Genomic DNA, 20,041 nt, shown 5'->3' with positions numbered 1-20,041 from the left:
ACTCCTCTCAGTTACCTTTTGTGATGTGCAGGAGGCAATAGTGTAGACATGGCTAAGAAAAATGAATTTCATGGACAAATGGGTGGACAAAACGAAGATAAGCTGTAACAGCTGCTCCTTTCTCTGCAAATAGTATTTTTACTGAGATAGAGGGGAATGAATCAAAGTTCACTAATTGTTTTCCTAAAAGTTGCTTTACTCACAAGGCAGTTTTAGTTTTCAGCAGACATTTATTCACCTGACAATTTTATTTTTCAGGAGATACTTATTCACCAAAGAATTTTATCTTTCAGGAAACACTGATTCGTAATGCAGTTTACCCAGTCATCCGCCTCTTGTCATCCACCAAAGTCAATTTTCCCCATGGTGGCGCAGCACGAGGAGTTTTAGCTTGCCGAGTGATTGATTGCCTCTTTATCATGGCTTTGAGAGTAGGTCGAGAAATGAGTAAGAGTATCTTAATGCCCACCATTACAAGACTTATGACAGCATTTGATAAATGTCACAACAATTCTTCAGGTCAACTTGGAGCATCACCAAGGTACATATTCTGGTTATTTTTTCCTAAGATCAAAATTACTATTAATCATAGTGGGGAGCTTTTGATTATCTAATCCTAGATTTGAATTAATTGAATATTTACCACATCAAGTGAGGGATCGTGCTTCAACTGTAGATGAAACATTTTATATGGATGATTATTGATTAGTAAAGTTATTGACAGATCACTTGAGGCAGATGAGCTGCTTGGTATTGGCGACGAACCATCACCATCATCTTCAGGTAGTCTTCAAGCATCTCCTGGATCTAATTTAGACTCTGTAAAAGCTAAGGTGAGATACTTAAGGTATTACATTTCTTTGTTCCCCATTTATGCAGTAAATGCATACACACTGAATTTATTCTAATGAATATAAGGTGCTTACATCAACATAGCCCAGTGTATGACCTCTGTGGTAAGAAGCAGCTCTTCAATTAGAGAGGATGATAGGATAGATTTGTATTTGTTTACAAGAGAGCCATTTCTCATTTCTTGCTGTTCATAACTGACTGCCATGCACAACTGCATATAGCACTTGCTTGGTGGACATTTGCCATACTTACCTACTCAGTTTATGTGAAGCCACAGTTGCCAACTGAATTGCTCTTAACAGAGAAACTTGTTTACAACAGGCATAATCATGCTTATTTACTTACCTACATGTTCAGGTAAGTTTATTTTATCTTATTTGTTTATAATGTAAAGATTATTTGTGAATTGAACATTATACCACTGATTGAGAGAGTTACTATTCAAAATATTTTTTTGATACCTTTGTCTCTCCCACTTGAGTGAGATCACGTAAGGAACAAACAATAGCCTCATTTGCACACTTCCACTCTAGTTGTCATGCTTGATGGACCAAAACCAGAGCCTTGACCACTTGATATACCCTGATTAGCCCATTGATGGCACATCACCGAACACATACCAAATCAGTCCAATTCATTCTTTCCCATACACACCTCCCACTTTCCTAAATGTTCAGGACTGATACCCCAAAGCCTCCTTTACTCCATCCTTCCATCTTCCCATGTTCTTCTCATTTTTAAAACAGATCCTTTTGTTAGTTTTGCTCTGTGTGTCCTTTTCATATGTTTGAACCATTTCAACACACTTTCTCCATCAGGCTGCTCTTAATATTACACCTTTCCCTTGCCTTGTCATTCCTTACATGATCAACCCACTTCACACCTCAGGCATTTTTATTTCCAACACATCCACCCTCTTCCTTTCTTTTTCATTCAAGGCCTAAGACTCACATCCATACAACACTATCAAGTGTCCTATACATTCATACATTCCTATTTTTTCTGTAACAGACACTGGCTTTTCTTTCCACACATTCTTTAATGCACCAAGGACCATAGTCCCCCATCTTCCAACCTATGACTCACTTCACCCCCCATGGATTCATCTGCTATTTCCACTCTGTTTCCTCCTGGTCCTCTCCATTTGAACCAGCACTCAAAGCATCCTGTCACACCCCACCTGCTGCTCCTCATTACTTACCTTTTGTTTATAGTTACTCTCACCTTTCTCCTTCAATGCACTCTCTCCCAACTTCTGTCATTAACTTCTTAAGTTTTTGTTTAGCATCTGCCACCAGAACCATGTAATCTGCATACAGCATTAGATTAACCAACCAAGTTCCTATCACCTCTAGTATGCCATAGACTCATCCCTTACTCCAAGACCCTCACATTTACCTCCCTCACCAACCTCTACAGAAACTAATTAAACAGCCACAGTGACATAATGCATGCTTCACTCAGACCCAACTTTACCATGAACTATTCACCCATCTACCTTTCTACTTACACACTTCCCGTCCTCTTCCAATAAGAACTCACTGCATATTGTAACTTTCTATTCATTTCATATAATCTTTGCTTCTTTCACAAGGCCTGTCTATCAGCCCTGTTAAATGCTTTTCTTCAGATCCATGAATGCCACCTACAGTTTACTGTCTTCCTTCAGGTATTTCTCATTCAGATTCTTCAAAGCAGTCATGAGAGATTGGAGAGGTTCTTTGCTGTTGGATTCTGAAATCCACTTCCATATAAAATACCATAGACTTTGAGAGAAAATATGTATAGCTAATATGACCACATCACTGTAAGCACCAAAATGTTTGCCCAGAGTCTGCTTCTGGAGTGTAGGGATAAAGGCTTATCATTAATGTAGACCAAAGACCAAAGATAATTGCTATTTCATTGCTTAACGAAATGCTATAATGTTTTTTGAGCTTGCTGGTAAGCCAAGATCCATTTTCAGAGATATGCCTATTCTATTCACTCATTAACATTTTCCTTTATTTTCCCCCTACTTTTTTTCTTTATTGTCTTTGCTGCAGATCAGAATAGTTAAGAAGATTTGATATTGTGATGAGGTAATTTGATATTGTGTTTTTGTACAGGACATGTGGATGAAAACTTTTATAATTTTGAAATGTGCAATCTTTTTATGAGTTCATTTTGTCTTTACTTCCCATTTTCAGCCTTCCAGTCTAATAATGATCAGTATTCATGTCATCCTATCATAGAATGAAGCTTACTTCCTCTTTTAAGTCACTGACGTAGTGCCTTTCTCCTTTGCAAATCATCTGGTTCTCTTTATGTCAAAGAAACTATGTAAGAAAATCTAGTTAACCCCTTTGTTATTGTTCCCACATAGCACTAGCATGAGACAAGAATAGGAAATGAATTAGTTTGCTTTGCAAGCATAATTGCAGTTAAAAAAGAAATTATTTTTTATCTAAATGCCATTGCTTGGCACAGAAGCCACACATTGCATAATAGTCTTGTTAATGTTAGTGACTTATAAGAAAATAGAAAATTATGCTTCATCAGTCATAGCAGGTTTTCTTTTGTTGAGCCAACAGGGTAGAAATTTGATATTAGTAGTCTCTTTACTATCCTTAGTCTGTATATCTCCGGCATTCAATATCTAGAATATATTTGGCACTTAAATGTTTACTTGTGTCTCTGGCCCTCAATATCTAGAATATATTTAGCACTTGGAATATTTATTTGTAGAGTGAATATATTGCCCTTAATCAGATTTTATTGACATGGATTTCGATAAACTCCTCCCAGGTTTCCATATTGTATACAACATTTTCCACATTTACAGCAATGTACTTCATACATAACATGCTTTGAAAACTATGGTCACCAAAACTTTCTTTTGCATATAAAGGCCCTCAGTCTGTCATTTCACCTCACTTTTCATCCTCCCTTACATCTGTCATATGCACTTATCACAATTTTACCTTTTTCCTTTATTTGCACGCCCTTACAAAACAGCTTTCATTCTCAGTATTATCTCAAACTCTTCATACATTTGTACATTCTTCAAGCAAACTAATATTCTCACATTCCACCTTAGAAAAATCCTTTTCATCTGCTTGCACTGTGTTTACACTTTTCCAGTTCCACACCATACCTCAGTTTCTTCCATTTTATAAACATGCAGTACCTCTGAGAAAACTCAACATATTTTCAAGCTTAGTTTCCTGTCCATTTTGCTTAAATCCAGAGATCCTTTGTTAATATGCAAATGTACAATTGATGATTGATGCCAATTTGGTAGGTTATTGTAGCCAGTTGCATGGCTGGTAGATAAAGACACTAATAAAAGTTTTATTGTTACAAATTTGTTGTTAACATTTACATTTTCAGTGCATGTTATGATGATACAACAATATTAAAGCCCATCATTGTCTAGTTACTGCTTATGGCAAAACAAAACCACACTTCACATACAGATATGTGAGATTTATATTTTGTAGAATATGAATTCTTTACACATGCAGTTTGTATCCCTAAGGTTTTACTGTGTTTGTATGATTATATACACTCAACCCATTGGGTAGTCATTACTTATAAGTCTCGTGTTTAAGTACAATTATGTAGAGTAAGTGCTGTCATTTCTTGCAGGCTTTAGAGGAACTTAAGCAGGTGCTAACACCTGAACTAGCCTACCTCTCATACGTGCCATTATGCAGGTTCTTGGGGGCTTCATACATGGAGGCAACACTGCCCAATCATGATCTCTTACGGTCTCTTTGTCTCCAATATGATGAAAACAACCAGGCTGATCATGCTGCAGGTGAAATATGTAATTTGTTTTTTTAGCTAAGATTTTTTTATGTCAAAACCTTTATGAAAGGGAGAATTTCAGATTTTTCTCCCAAATGATGTCTCGTTCTTTCATTGTCCACTTCCTGTTAGGTTTACATTTATTTTCATGCATGATAAACCATTTTCATAAAAGATGACCATTTTAAGAAAAAGGAAAATAGTTCATTCTCACTCCCTGCTTCTGATTGTAGCATAGCCTTGAAATTGTTGGGGCCCAAAAAAGGTTTCCTGAGGTTGCATATAATTAAAATGATATTGATGTTTATCAGCCACAAAGCAGAATTTTCTGCATGGGTTATAATTTTGGGGCATATTTTTATACAATACTTGGAGCACATATATACATCTGGAGAAGAGAAAATCACTGTAAACTTTTCCAGGCCTGATTTAGTAACACATAAATCAGTCAGCAATTTCCTTTTTGTTATTATAGTTTAGATCATTTTATCTGTTCCTTATCAAATTATAGATTGTTATGTCCCAGAAAAGAGAGATAGGAAAGAATAAAGATTTTTAGACTGCATAGTAAACATTTGGAAAGTACATTTTTTTAGATGATTGTTATTTTTTTTGGCTGCATTCATAGTACAGCAGCCATTAGTAGCCTTTCATATGCTCTACGACTACACTCTATCCTTTATACATTTTTGTTTTCCCATTTATTAATTTTTTGCTTAAACAGGCTTTTAGGGATATAAATTTGGTCTGGTATGTTAAGTCTTGTAGTTGAACCACCCCTACAACTGTAGATTCATTTATAACATACACAAGACTACATATACTCAACTAAGCTCCTCTACTTGACATTGAGTTTTTTCCAAAGTGATTTTCTTTTTCAGGCCTAAGTTTGAATTGTAGTTATAATACAGACTCATTCAGCAGTTTATTTTTAGCATTATAATGACTTTTTTATCTCTTTTGCCTTTTGCAATTGTCCTTTTAAAAGTGATTTTCAGCCACCTAGTAGTACTCATATAATGGAAAAATGTATATATAAGTAGATATTTAGATAGATAGCCACTTAAGATATTATTTTGATTTCCTTTTAGGAGATAATTATTATTTCTTACTCTTTAGCAAGTTGATATGAGTTTTTGGTGAGAGATGATGCAACAACATATTTGAAAAAAAAATATTCATTATTCTAGCATACACTTAATGAGGTTTAAAGTTTTGAGTGCCCTTAGTTTAAGAATGATTCTTGTGAACAAGATGACAGATTTTTTGTATAAGAATGTAATGTATTATCTTTTATAGTATTAACAGATGATGGATTAGCACTAAACAACTCTAGTTCAGTGGATGATATTTGTGGGAGGAAATCAAGCACCCACAGCACCAATGTGGCTGTGACAGGAAATAGGATTGACATCAAGGTCAGTTACAGTCTTTCTTTGTGTTTTATTTAAGCACAAAGGTATATAATAGATAACTTTGTGGTTGTAACAGATTACAAATATATCTGCTACAGTTATTCCTAAATGTAAGAATATTGCCATAATGTGAGGTACATATTGGTCACTAGTATGTTTACAATTTCATATTTGATAAATACCTCCTATTTGATGCTTACAATTACTGAACAATAAATCAGTTTTTTTGATATTACTCTTATGGATTGATAGGATGGTTAAATTGCTGTTGTGAAACTGAAAAGAATAAGTTATACACTCCCCAGCTAAATGTACAGTATGGTTAATGCAAAACCCTTATATGATTATAGGATGCTTAAAACGAATCCCTGTTAGTTTAACAAGTGATGAAGGTGAGATTCAGGACATTCCTTGTTTTATTATTAGTCTTCATACTTATATATTGTTTTGTGTCACAATAGTATTTTTTTCAGTTTTTCTTAGCAAAACCACTGCTCTAATGAAGGGTGAGTGATGCTTGCTTTTGCAAAATAGTTCTTTTCCTTAAATGTAATTAATGTGCATACAAATAACTTTTTTGTGTCATATTTGATTATGACACTATTAATGGTATGTGATGATGAGAGGATAATCAATGCAGTTACTTTTCTCCTGTTTTATCATAGGCAGGAAGGGGAATATTCAACAAGAATGAAAGAGTGTCACCCATAACTTAATATCAGTGAACAAAACAGAGCACTGGGCAAGAAAATGGAGAATTACTTCTGACATTTTTATTCAAGTCTTCCCATGTGTGAAATTGGTTAATGTAATTGCAGAGCCCATATCTCTGGCTAAAGTTATAATTTAGGGTTTATGAATTAAGTATGAATGTTTTAAACATTTTGGAAGCCACATAGTATTATGCATAAAAAAAATCTGGAGCCATTTAGACTATAAACGTGTGTACAGTAAGTATTGCCAGTCATTTCGATAATATGAGTCTTTTGTCAATTATAGGATGCAACAGATGGCTTCTGCAGTCCTAATTCAGATCTTCCACCATCCATTGGCTTTGCTACTACAGTTGATATAACTAAATACACTGGAAGCAGAATGGAAGATACTCAGAGGTACTGATGGGAACTATTTGAATTTTGACTTCAAAATTTACAGGACTTTAAGGATGATATTTAGATTAGATTGCTTTTATTTCAGATACTTCTATTCATTTATCTTATTTATTGCTTGATCTCCAAGGTAGTGGAAGGAAACAGACGAAGAGTGGCCCATCCTCTCATAAATGCATATATATACATAAACGCCCAGAAACGCACATATACATATATTATTATTTATTATTTTACTTTGTCGCTGTCTCCCACATTTGCGAGGCAGCGCAAGGAAACAGACGAAAGAAATGGCAAGTGTGTGGGAGGCAAGTTGTTAGAAGCAGTGAAAAGTTTTTATCGAGGATGTAAGGCATGTGTACGTGTAGGAAGAGAGGAAAGTGATTGGTTCTCAGTGAATGTAGGTTTGCGGCAGGGGTGTGTGATGTCTCCATGGTTGTTTAATTTGTTTATGGATGGGGTTGTAAGGGAGGTAAATGCAAGAGTCCTGGAAAGAGGGGCAAGTATGAAGTCTGTTGGGGATGAGAGAGCTTGGGAAGTGAGTCAGTTGTTGTTCGCTGATGATACAGCGCTGGTGGCTGATTCATGTGAGAAACTGCAGAAGCTGGTGACTGAGTTTGGTAAAGTGTGTGGAAGAAGAAAGTTGAGAGTAAATGTGAATAAGAGCAAGGTTATTAGGTACAGTAGGGGTGAGGGTCAAGTCAATTGGGAGGTGAGTTTGAATGGAGAAAAACTGGAGGAAGTGAAGTGTTTTAGATATCTGGGAGTGGATCTGTCAGCGGATGGAACCATGGAAGCGGAAGTGGATCATAGGGTGGGGGAGGGGGCGAAAATTTTGGGAGCCTTGAAAAATGTGTGGAAGTCGAGAACACTATCTCGGAAAGCAAAAATGGGTATGTTTGAGGGAATAGTGGTTCCAACAATGTTGTATGGTTGCGAGGCGTGGGCTATGGATAGAGATGTGCGCAGGAGGATGGATGTGCTGGAAATGAGATGTTTGAGGACAATGTGTGGTGTGAGGTGGTTTGATCGAGTAAGTAACGTAAGGGTAAGAGAGATGTGTGGAAATAAAAAGAGCGTGGTTGAGAGAGCAGAAGAGGGTGTTTTGAAATGGTTTGGGCACATGGAGAGAATGAGTGAGGAGAGATTGACCAAGAGGATATATGTGTCGGAGGTGGAGGGAACGAGGAGAAGAGGGAGACCAAATTGGAGGTGGAAAGATGGAGTGAAAAAGATTTTGTGTGATCGGGGCCTGAACATGCAGGAGGGTGAAAGGAGGGCAAGAAATAGAGTGAATTGGAGTCATGTGGTATACAGGGGTTGACGTGCTGTCAGTGGATTGAAGCAAGGCATGTGAAGCGTCTGGGGTAAACCATGGAAAGCTGTGTAGGTATGTATATTTGCGTGTGTGGACGTGTGTATGTACATGTGTATGGGGGGGGGGGGTTGGGCCATTTCTTTCGTCTGTTTCCTTGCGCTACCTCGCAAACGCGGGAGACAGCGACAAAGTATAAAAAAAAAAAAAAAAAAAAAAAAATATATATATATATATATAAGTCAGGGGTTAGTGAGAGGACAAGAGCAAGGGAAGGAGTAGCAATACTCCTGAAACAGGAGTTGTGGGAGTATGTGATAGAATGTAAGAAAGTAAATTCTCGATTAATATGGGTAAAATTGAAAGTTGATGGAGAGAGGTGGGTGATTATTGGTGCATATGCACCTGGGCATGAGAAGAAAGATCATGAGAGGCAAGTGTTTTGGGAGCAGCTAAATGAGTGTGTTAGCGGTTTTGATGCACGAGACCGGGTTATAGTGATGGGTGATTTGAATGCAAAGGTGAGTAATGTGGCAGTTGAGGGTATAATTGGTATGCATGGGGTGTTCAGTGTTGTAAATGGAAATGGTGAAGAGCTTGTAGATTTATGTGCTGAAAAAGGACTGATGATTGGGAATACCTGGTTTAAAAAGCGAGATATACATAAGTATACTTATGTAAGTAGGAGAGATGGCCAGAGAGCGTTATTGGATTACGTGTTAATTGACAGGCGTGCGAAAGAGAGACTTTTGGATGTCAATGTGCTGAGAGGTGCAACTGGAGGGATGTCTGATCATTATCTTGTGGAGGCTAAGGTGAAGATTAGTATGGGTTTTCAGAAAAGAAGAGTGAATGTTGGGGTGAAGAAGGTGGTGAGAGTAAGTGAGCTTGGGAAGGAGACCTGTGTGAAGAAGTATCAGGAGAGACTGTGTACAGAATGGAAAAAGGTGAGAACAATGGAAGTAAGGGGAGTGGGGGAGGAATGGGATGTATTTAGGGAATCAGTGATGGATTGCGCAAAAGATGCTTGTGGCATGAGAAGAGTGGGAGGTGGGCTGTTTAGAAAGGGTAGTGAGTGGTGGGATGAAGAAGTAAGAGTATTAGTGAAAGAGAAGAGAGAGGCATTTGGACGATTTTTGCAGGGAAAAAATGCAATTGAGTGGGAGAAGTATAAAAGAAAGAGACAGGAGGTCAAGAGAAAGGTGCAAGAGGTGAAAAAAAGGGCAAATGAGAGTTGGGGTGAGAGACTATCAGTAAATTTTAGGGAGAATAAAAAGATGTTCTGGAAGGAGGTAAATAGGGTGCGTAAGACAAGGGAGCAAATGGGAACTTCAGTGAAGGGCGTAAATGGGGAGGTGATAACAAGTAGTGGTGATGTGAGAAGGAGATGGAATGAGTATTTTGAAGGTTTGTTGAATGTGTCTGATGACAGAGTGGCAGATATAGGGTGTTTGGGTCGAGGTGGTGTGCAAAGTGAGAGGGTTAGGGAAAATGATTTGGTAAACAGAGAGGAGGTAGTAAAAGCTTTGCGGAAGATGAAAGCCGGCAAGGCAGCAGGTTTGGATGGTATTGCAGTGGAATTTATTAAAAAAGGGGGTGACTGTATTGTTGAATGGTTGGTAAGGTTATTTAATGTATGTATGACTCATGGTGAGGTGCCTGAGGATTGGCGGAATGCGTGCATAGTGCCATTGTACAAAGGCAAAGGGGATAAGAGTGAGTGCTCAAATTACAGAGGTATAAGTTTGTTGAGTATTCCTGGTAAATTATATGGGAGAATATTGATTGAGAGGGTGAAGGCATGTACAGAGCATCAGATTGGGGAAGAGCAGTGTGGTTTCAGAAGTGGTAGAGGATGTGTGGATCAGGTGTTTGCTTTGAAGAATGTATGCGAGAAATACTTAGAAAAGCAAATGGATTTGTATGTAGCATTTATGGATCTGGAGAAGGCATATGATAGAGTTGATAGAGATGCTCTGTGGAAGGTATTAAGAATATATGGTGTGGGAGGCAAGTTGTTAGAAGCAGTGAAAAGTTTTTATCGAGGATGTAAGGCATGTGTACGTGTAGGAAGAGAGGAAAGTGATTGGTTCTCAGTGAATGTAGGTTTGCGGCAGGGGTGTGTGATGTCTCCATGGTTGTTTAATTTGTTTATGGATGGGGTTGTTAGGGAGGTAAATGCAAGAGTCTTGGAAAGAGGGGCAAGTATGAAGTCTGTTGGGGATGAGAGAGCTTGGGAAGTGAGTCAGTTGTTGTTCGCTGATGATACAGCGCTGGTGGCGGATTCATGTGAGAAACTGCAGAAGCTGGTGACGGAGTTTGGTAAAGTGTGTGGAAGAAGAAAGTTAAGAGTAAATGTGAATAAGAGCAAGGTTATTAGGTACAGTAGGGTTGAGGGTCAAGTCAATTGGGAGGTGAGTTTGAATGGAGAAAAACTGGAGGAAGTGAAGTGTTTTAGATATCTGGGAGTGGATCTGTCAGCGGATGGAACCATGGAAGCGGAAGTGGATCATAGGGTGGGGGAGGGGGCGAAAATTTTGGGAGCCTTGAAAAATGTGTGGAAGTCGAGAACATTATCCCGGAAAGCAAAAATGGGTATGTTTGAAGGAATAGTGGTTCCAACAATGTTGTATGGTTGCGAGGCGTGGGCTATGGATAGAGTTGTGCGCAGGAGGATGGATGTGCTGGAAATGAGATGTTTGAGGACAATGTGTGGTGTGAGGTGGTTTGATCGAGTAAGTAACGTAAGGGTAAGAGAGATGTGTGGAAATAAAAAGAGCGTGGTTGAGAGAGCAGAAGAGGGTGTTTTGAAATGGTTTGGGCACATGGAGAGAATGAGTGAGGAAAGATTGACCAAGAGGATATATGTGTCGGAGGTGGAGGGAACGAGGAGAAGAGGGAGACCAAATTGGAGGTGGAAAGATGGAGTGAAAAGGATTTTGTGTGATCGGGGCCTGAACATGCAGGAGGGTGAAAGGAGGGCAAGGAATAGAGTGAATTGGAGCGATGTGGTATACAGGGGTTGACGTGCTGTCAGTGGATTGAATCAGGGCATGTGAAGCGTCCGGGGTAAACCATGGAAAGCTGTGTAGGTATGTATATTTGCGTGTGTGGACGTGTGTATGTACATGTGTATGGGGGGGGTTGGGCCATTTCTTTCGTCTGTTTCCTTGCGCTACCTCGCAAACGCGGGAGACAGCGACAAAGTATAAAAAAAAAAAAAAAAAAAAAAAAAAAAAAAATATATATATATATATATATACATATATATATCTTTTCTTTTTTTCTTTTATACTATTCGCCATTTCCCGCATTAGCGAGGTAGCGTCAAGAACAGAGGACTGGGCCTTTGAGAGAATATCCTCACGTGGCCCCTTCTCTGTTCCTTCTTTTGGAAAATTAAAAAAAAATGAGAGGGGAGGATTTCCAGCCCCCCACTCCCTTCCCTTTTAGTCGCCTTCTACGACACGCAAGGAATACGTGGGAAGTATTCTGTCTCCCCTATCCCCAGGATAATATATATATATATATATAAAGGCAGACTGTGTGAACTGTGTGCATGTGTATACACGTACGCGTCTGCGTGTGCATACATATGTGTATATATACACATATACATACTCATATGCAGACATACACACATATACACATTCACACTTGCTTGCCTTCATCCATTCCTGGCACTGCCCTGCCTCACAGGAAACCACATCGCTGAGCCTTGGAGGAAATATCCTCACATGACTTGCTTCTCAGCTCCTTCTTTAGGAAAATTAAAAACAGAAGGGGAGGATTTCCAGCCCCCCGTTCCCTCCCCTTTTAGTTGCCTTTAATTTGTTTATGGATGGTGTGGTTAGGGAGGTGAATGCAAGAGTTTTGGAGAGAGGAGCAAGTATGCAGTCTGTTCTGGATGAGAGGGCTTGGGAAGTGAGTCAGTTGTTGTTCGCTGATGATACAGCACTGGTGGCTGATTCGGGTTAGAAACTGCAGAAGCTGGTGACTGAGTTTGGTGAAGTGTGTGAAAGAAGAAAGTTGAGAGTAAATGTGAATTAGAGCAAGGTTGTTAGGTTCAGTAGGGTTGAGGGACAAGTTGATTGGAAGGTAAGCTTGAATGGAGAAAAACTGGAGGAAGTGAAGAGTTTTAGATATCTGAGAGTGGATTTGGCAGCGGATGGAACTGTGGAAGCGGAAGTGAGTCGCAGGGTGGGGGAGGGGGGTGAAAGTTCTGGGAGTGCTGAAGAATGTGTGGAAGGTGAGAACGTTATCTCAGAGAGCAAAAATGAGTATGTTTGAAGGAATAGTGGTTCCAACAATGTTATGTGGTTGCGATGCATGAGCTATAGATAGGGTTGTGTGGAGGAGGGTGGATGTGTTGGAAATGAAGTATTTGAGGACAATATGTGGTGTGAGACGGTTTGATTGAGTAAGTAGTGAAAGGGTGAGATGAGTGGTAATAAAAAGAGAGTGGTTGAGAGAGCAGAAGAGGGTGTTTTGAAATGGTTTGGTCACATGGAGAGAATGAGTGAGGAAAGATTGACAAAGAGGATACAAGTGTCAGAGGTGGAGGGGAGGAGGAGAAGTGGGAGACCAAATTGGAGGTGGAAGGATGGAGTGAAAAAGATTTTGAGCGATCAGGGCCTGAACATACAGGAGAGTGAAAGGCGTGCAAGGAATAGAGTGAATTGGAATGATTTGGTATACTGGAGTCGACATGCTGTCAATGGATTGAACCAGGGCATGTGAAGTGTCTGGGGTAAACCATGGCAAGTTTTGTGGGGCCTTGATGTGGAGAGGGAGCTGTGGTTTCGGTATATTACACATGACAACTGGAGACTGTGAACGAATAGATATATACATTCATATGAGTCCAGAGGGAAATGAAACATGATAAGTCCCCAAGTGCACTTTCATGTAATAATCACATCATCAAGGGAGATACAAGAAAGAAATATAACAGTTAGTTGATATACAATGAAGAGACATAGCTAGGACACCATTTAGTAAACAAGTGACTGCCTGAATGGAGGTCAGGTGCATTCAAGTGTGGCAACAAGTGTATCATAGACTTACTATTTGGATAAAAAGGGGAACTGTTCACAGATTTTATAAGTAGGTTGTCATTTGTCTGGGATAGCCTTAGGACCTATCTTGTGTTGTTAATTGGCTCTCATTTCAGTTTTTTAGGTTCACTTTAATTAACTTGACATCCATTGTGGCATCCCAAATGCTTATAATCTAGTAGTCTGCTTGCTCATATATTATCACTTTTATCATGAAAGCTTTAATCTTTTATTTCACTTTTTGAACAGACTTCAATTGCTTAATTTTGTGGTCCTAGTTCAGATTACATTTTCATACAATCTCCATATCCCCATAGTTTACATTTTTTCAGCATATATTTATTATTCAATCAGACATTTACGAGGAAATTGGCTTGCGTACTGGGAACATGAGATTGGAAGAAGTGAACAAGATGCCAGATTTAACTTCAAACAAATAAAACTACAAACCTTTTCGGGACATACTAATAGTGTGAAATCCATACATGTACTTGACAATGAGAATTCCTTCATCTCATGCAGCAAAGACAAGACTGTAAAGTTGTGGTCTCTCCGCAGTCAGGTAAGTTTTGTTTAATGATGATGTTTTTAGAATGCATTTATGCATATCATAATGAAATTGTGGCTTGGAGCCTCTGGATTTTCTGATGAGAAGAATTTTTTTATTTTTAAAGTATTATCTAAGTACATGAAATAAGCAATAGTATCTCCAGTGAATTTTTGCTGGTTTACACATTAGTTCATTTTCATCATTTTAGCTTGTATTTAGAAAAACTGGTCGCTTTGTCCATAACCAGAGAAGAAAGATCATGAAATGCGATTCAGTGGAGAAAAATATTAGAAAATTAATGAATCTGAATATGTGAGAACATATTGCAATAGGGATGTCCATATGAAGAGGCCTTAATTCTGCTTCAGTTCAGAAGCCTGGCAGTAAATTTTAAGATAAGCAGTAGAATAATGGCAGTTGAAATAAGAGCCCTGCTGATATTTTTGGTTACAGGGAGAGATCTAAAATGTGGAATACTTTCTTAGTAAAGGTACATATGAAATTTATTTTGAATTTCATAGAACAAGGTAATTTTTAATGGCACACACAAGTAAAGTAAGTTCGTTAAGGAAATATTATGATTGTACACCAGGAGGAGATAAAGTTGGGGGGAAGGCCAAGAAGGGATTAGCAAACAGGTCACAGAAAAGTGATATCAAGAAAAAGAATAACACTGGAAAAAGTGGAGTAGGAGAATGATTGAGAATGTGAGCATTTGCAAGACTCTATAGATTAAGTATATTGAACATTCTGACAAGAGCATGATGAAATATTTTTAAGTGAAATTTATGAATCATGAAATCTTTCCTTTAGCTGTTTTCTCCAGAAGGCATAATATTTTCAAAAATTTTTAACATCATAAGGACAGTACACTTTACAAGTTCATAAAGTGAATGTAGTTTTGGCTTCTTTTACTCCATTCTTTTATAGAGTGCTCCTTTGTATGGTTGTAGGAAGATTAGTCCAAAATAGATCCTGATGCTGCTCGCTTGGGGAACGTCAAACAATTATGGAAAAAAAATTACAGTTAACACTTCCACCTGTATTAGGTATAGAAAACAATCTGAGTAACTTTCTGCATATTCAGACCACAATCTGAGGGTCCATGTTTCAGAAATATTTAAATTTTTATCTCAACTTTTATGTGGATATAGATGATGGTCAGAGTTAGATTTTGAAAAGGGCTGATACACTGATATTTCATTAACTGGAGGATTTGAGTAAAGTTTTAGTTATTAAAATGATGTATTGATACATATACAGTACAATATAAGAAATACTTTAGCTTAATACAGGTTTTTATTTTATTATTATTATGATAATTCAAAATTTTAGAGGTAACTACTTACATCTACTTTCTAATAATGTTTACTCCTGCTGTACCTCTACATTTGAGTTTCAAAGTTTGCTCGTTTTAGTAGCCTCTGAATGGTTATGAATCAACATAGTGTATGTTTACATACAAGCTTTAAGTTAGTGCACTTTACTTTCATATCAATACATACATTTAAACAGGGAGATGGAAATGCACATGTCAGTGCACAGTGGACATATACTGGTCACAAGAAATCTGTTTTTGGAGTTACTTTCTCCGATTCAATGCGATATGCAGCATCTTGTGACTCCACTGTCCATGTGTGGGACCCATTTATCTGTGCAGGAGTAAAGCAACTAGATTCTCTTCGTCATAGTCCTGTAACAGTAAGTTTAGAAATCTTAGTTAATGATCTCTTTTTATATTACTTCTGATTAGTTTGTAACATAAATGTTCCTTCTAATGACTCTTTGATACAGTAACTTATGATACATGATTTTTTCAGGATATTCATAAAGCCATGATTTTATGCTTAGATCTTAATTCATGCACTCATTTATGTACCTTTTTCAGTCCAGTCTCTACCTAGCATGTATAATGCACTGAAAGCAAATTCTACCATCCACAGACTGCTCTTCACTTTACCTCAACCTATTCATATACCCATTAACAACATGCCATACACCACATCACTCCAGTTCCTCTTATACCTCTAGATATAAGTTCATATATCTTCTTGAAAAACCTGACACTCCTCATGGCCATACCATCTTAAAGACTTTCATTTGCATATCTTTTCAGTGATTTCTTTATAACATGCATTCGTTTCACATCTTCATTCAGGAGCACTGTATTCATTCTCATGTTGTACAGTTCAGCAGATGTTCAAGTATCAGTCCCTGCACAGTGCTAGAAACCATCCTCAGAATTCTGTATACAAATACTGGTAAGGCTTTCACAAAGCTTTTCTATTTATCTGCAAATGAACTGATAGCATTTATGTAATGTTCAGTTGATTTACGTATCTTAATACTTCTTAGGTGCTGACAGCCATGGCTGCACCATCTACACAGTTAGTGGCAGCAACTACAGATGCTACACTTAGATTTATAGACCTTCGTACATGCAACTATACCCATGAGTTTAAGGTGTGTTTATCCAAGTCATATCCCATAGAATTATCTTGAATGTTGAATGTTGATTATAACAAAGGAAAGCACAAACTGTAGCGTTAAGAACAGAGGACTGGGCCTTGAGGGAATACCCTCACCTGGCCCAATTCTCTGTTCCTTCTTTTGGAAAATTAAAAAAAAACGAGAGGGGAGGATTTCCAGCCCCCCGCTCCCTCCCCTTTTAGTCGCCTTCTACGACACGCAGGGAATACGTGGGAAGTATTCTTAATCCCCTATCCCCAGGTATATATATATATATATATATATATATATATATATATATATATATATATATATATATATATTTTTTTTTTTTTTTTCATACTATTCGCCATCTCCCGCGATAGCGAGGTAGCGTTAAGAACAGAGGACTGGGCCTTTGAGGGAATATCCTCACCTGGCCCTCTTCTCTGTTCCTTCTTTTGGAAAAAAAAAGAAAAAAAAAAAAAAAAAAGAGAGAGAGAGGGGAGGATTTCCAGCCCCCCGCTCCCTTCCCTTTTAGTCGCCTTCTACGAGACGCAGGGAATACGTGGGAAGTATTCTTTCTCCCCTATCCCCAGGATATATATATATATATATATATATATATATATATATATATATATATATATATATATATATATTTGCTTTGTCGGGAGACAGCGACAAAGCAAAATAATTATAAAAAAAAAAATATATATATATATATATATATATATATATATATATATATATATATATATATATATATATATATATATATAAGGAAGATTCCATTTTACCCACATAATGGTATAGATCTAGCAGAGTTTTGATCCAACGTTTGTGGATAGTCTTATATACATTAGTTACTGGAGTTGAATTAAAGATTTTTGGATTATGTAGAATAATTAGTACTTGGTAATTTGGCCATGAAAGAAATATATTTTATAGAACATTATGGAAAATTGTAATTTGTGTTTCTTAACATACTTTATGTTATTCACTTACCTCCAAGGTATCCATGGGGGGTGCAGGTCTTGTACGCTGTATTGACACAAGTGGTGATGGACGGCTTGTTACAGTAGCGCATTCCTCGGGAGTAATTTCAGTTCTTGACACTCGAACAGGACATCTCCTTTCAACTTGGAAGCCACATGAAGGAGAGGTACAGTCATTTACAACAGGATTTGTGCAAAAATAATGTCCTTAGAATTAGAAAAATTTTCCCTCTCTACCTGTAAATTTTGGCATGGCAAACATAAAGATGCTGTACTACTGGATGCCAAAATACTTGTATTAATGCATCATGAGCTAACATATGACATACCTACCAATTCATCTTACTATCCTTCCTTTCATAACTAACAATGTCACTTTTCTTCTTATCCACTTTTCAAATGACAATAGTCTTAGGATGTCTGTTTCTACAGTATGTGATTTTTTTGTTCTAATTTTACTATTGACTCATCTCTCACTCCTTTACCTCAGATTGGCTGAATATTTATTATCATTAACTTTGTCTCCTGTTTGAAAGGGTGCTCATCCTTAACTTCTGTCCAGAGTATTAAGTGAAACATGGATTTGCTGTTATGTTATTCTTTCACTTTACACACTGATTCCTCATGGGATACTATTATTCACACAACAATTTCACCCACACAACACTTTTATTGTGACATCTTTCAAATCAGTCATATAGCAGTTTCGTCTGAAATACCTTATGTAATGGAATTAGTGATGAACTTTACCATCTTGCAGCAAGTTTCATGACTCTTGCAAGCATGTCTTTACCATAATTGTCTTTAGATTGCCAGTCACTTTTCTATTTTATTACTCAGATATCTCTCTTTACATTCTTCTTTCATCATTAAAGAAATTATTTACACATATAGATTAGATATTTTACACTTCTAACTTAGTTTCAAACTTTGGAATTCTTATTTCTCTTTTCTAATATGACAACCGTACTCATCAGCATCCAGTTTCATCTTCCTCTGAAATGTCCATCTCAAATTCCTCACTGTCCATAGGGGGGCAGCAAAGATGGTACCAGAATTAAGAAAGCTAAGGGAAAGGGAAAGGCTAGAAGCTTTAAATATATCCACCTTAGAAGAAAGAAGAGTGAGGATAACTTAATCACAACCCTTCAAGTTTTTAAAAAACATTTACAAAGTGGATAGTGGACAGTAGTTTAATATATGTAAGGATTGAGGAACCAGAGCACATAACATGAAACTGAGTAAGAGATTTGTAAATAAGATGTAAAGAAATGCATGTTATAAAGATGTTTGATGATCGGAACAGACTGACCAAGGACATGAGTTATGTAGAAAGCATACATAAATTCAAGAGACTGGGGGCCTCAGGAATGTAAGATCCCTCCCCATATCATACAAATAGGCAAATAAGTAAGTACAGTGAACAACCTTTTCCTTTCTGCTTCCCAGCTGCAGTCATTTGTTTTCAGGTATTCCCTTACTTTGCACTTCATCCATCCTTTTCAAGTATTGCAGCAAGGGATGGAATCAAACCTGAATGTTTTCAGATGATACTGAAGATTACGAAAAGTAAGGAAACAGTAGGATTGCAACAACCTAAAAAGACACTTTGACTAGCTCCAGCTTAGTCAGAAGCATGATTGGATTTTAAGATGAACATCATTAAAGTAATAAAGATTTAATAATGAAAGGAGGATTAGTTGTGACTATAACCTTGCTTAAGTTAAATTACAAAGTGAGTGTTTGAAAGGAACTAAAGTACTGACATGATAATAAGTCTGTGACCACAACGTCATAAAGGAGAATCAGTAAGGAAGCTTATTATATCAGATACGTAATTATATTTTTTAGTTCTTTTATGGAAACCTGATCCACATAACGTGAAATCCCCATTTGTCATCTCTTAGTGTATCACTTTTAACATTTACAGTCACTTTTGTACTATGTATGCATGCTAATCTTCTTCAAAGGCTAGTTATTTATGATTTTTGTGTTCATCTATAATGTTTCCTCTTTACAACTAGTCAGTCACTAGTATGTGCCTGTCCCTTTGCATTATCTGCAATATTGTCACAATTATATCTTTTTGATAGGATATTTGTAGATTTATTTTATTTGGTTGAGCTTTGCATGAACTTCTCTATCTTGTTTATAAGATATATTAGAAAATAAACATAGAAATGGGTCATGGAAAAAGTTCATTTGGTAGATTAAGGTATATAATAAAACAAGGTAAGCTTTCTCTGTATATTCTACAGAAAATAAGCTTTAGAGTAAGTTGTGGAAAAAGTTTATTTGATAGATTAAGGTTCATGATATAGTTAGGTAAGCTTTCTCTTTATATTCTTTTTTCTTTTAATTGATGAGACATTTTCTGCCAGGTGCTTTGTATGAAGTGGCATAAAGATGGAACATTCATCAGCTCTGCCTTAGATCAGACTGTGTCAGTATGGAGTGTAGATGACAACAAGCTCAAGTTCACTCTCCGGTAAGATTACATATAAT

At 37.2% G+C, this 20,041-nt stretch overlaps 1 protein-coding gene across 1 annotated transcript in view; it reads left to right on the top strand.

Annotated features, from left to right (window-relative positions):
• Positions 1-20,041, top strand: part of Wdr81 (WD repeat domain 81) — a 48,947-nt gene that overhangs the window by 27,738 nt on the left and 1,168 nt on the right. The window contains exons 18-27 of the mRNA XM_071659917.1: positions 294-541; positions 725-833; positions 4,483-4,654; positions 5,944-6,062; positions 7,059-7,171; positions 13,895-14,102; positions 15,606-15,791; positions 16,446-16,553; positions 17,554-17,703; positions 19,918-20,024. Of these exons, the coding sequence (XP_071516018.1) occupies positions 294-541; positions 725-833; positions 4,483-4,654; positions 5,944-6,062; positions 7,059-7,171; positions 13,895-14,102; positions 15,606-15,791; positions 16,446-16,553; positions 17,554-17,703; positions 19,918-20,024 (1,520 nt within the window). The remainder of the gene's footprint in view (positions 1-293; positions 542-724; positions 834-4,482; positions 4,655-5,943; positions 6,063-7,058; positions 7,172-13,894; positions 14,103-15,605; positions 15,792-16,445; positions 16,554-17,553; positions 17,704-19,917; positions 20,025-20,041) is intronic.

The sequence above is a fragment of the Panulirus ornatus genome, chromosome 69 (assembly GCF_036320965.1).
Source record: "Panulirus ornatus isolate Po-2019 chromosome 69, ASM3632096v1, whole genome shotgun sequence".
NCBI classification, from domain to species: Eukaryota; Metazoa; Arthropoda; class Malacostraca; order Decapoda; family Palinuridae; genus Panulirus; species Panulirus ornatus.
The sequence above is the reverse complement of the archived record's forward strand: the minus strand, read 5'-3'. Positions and strand labels throughout refer to the sequence as shown.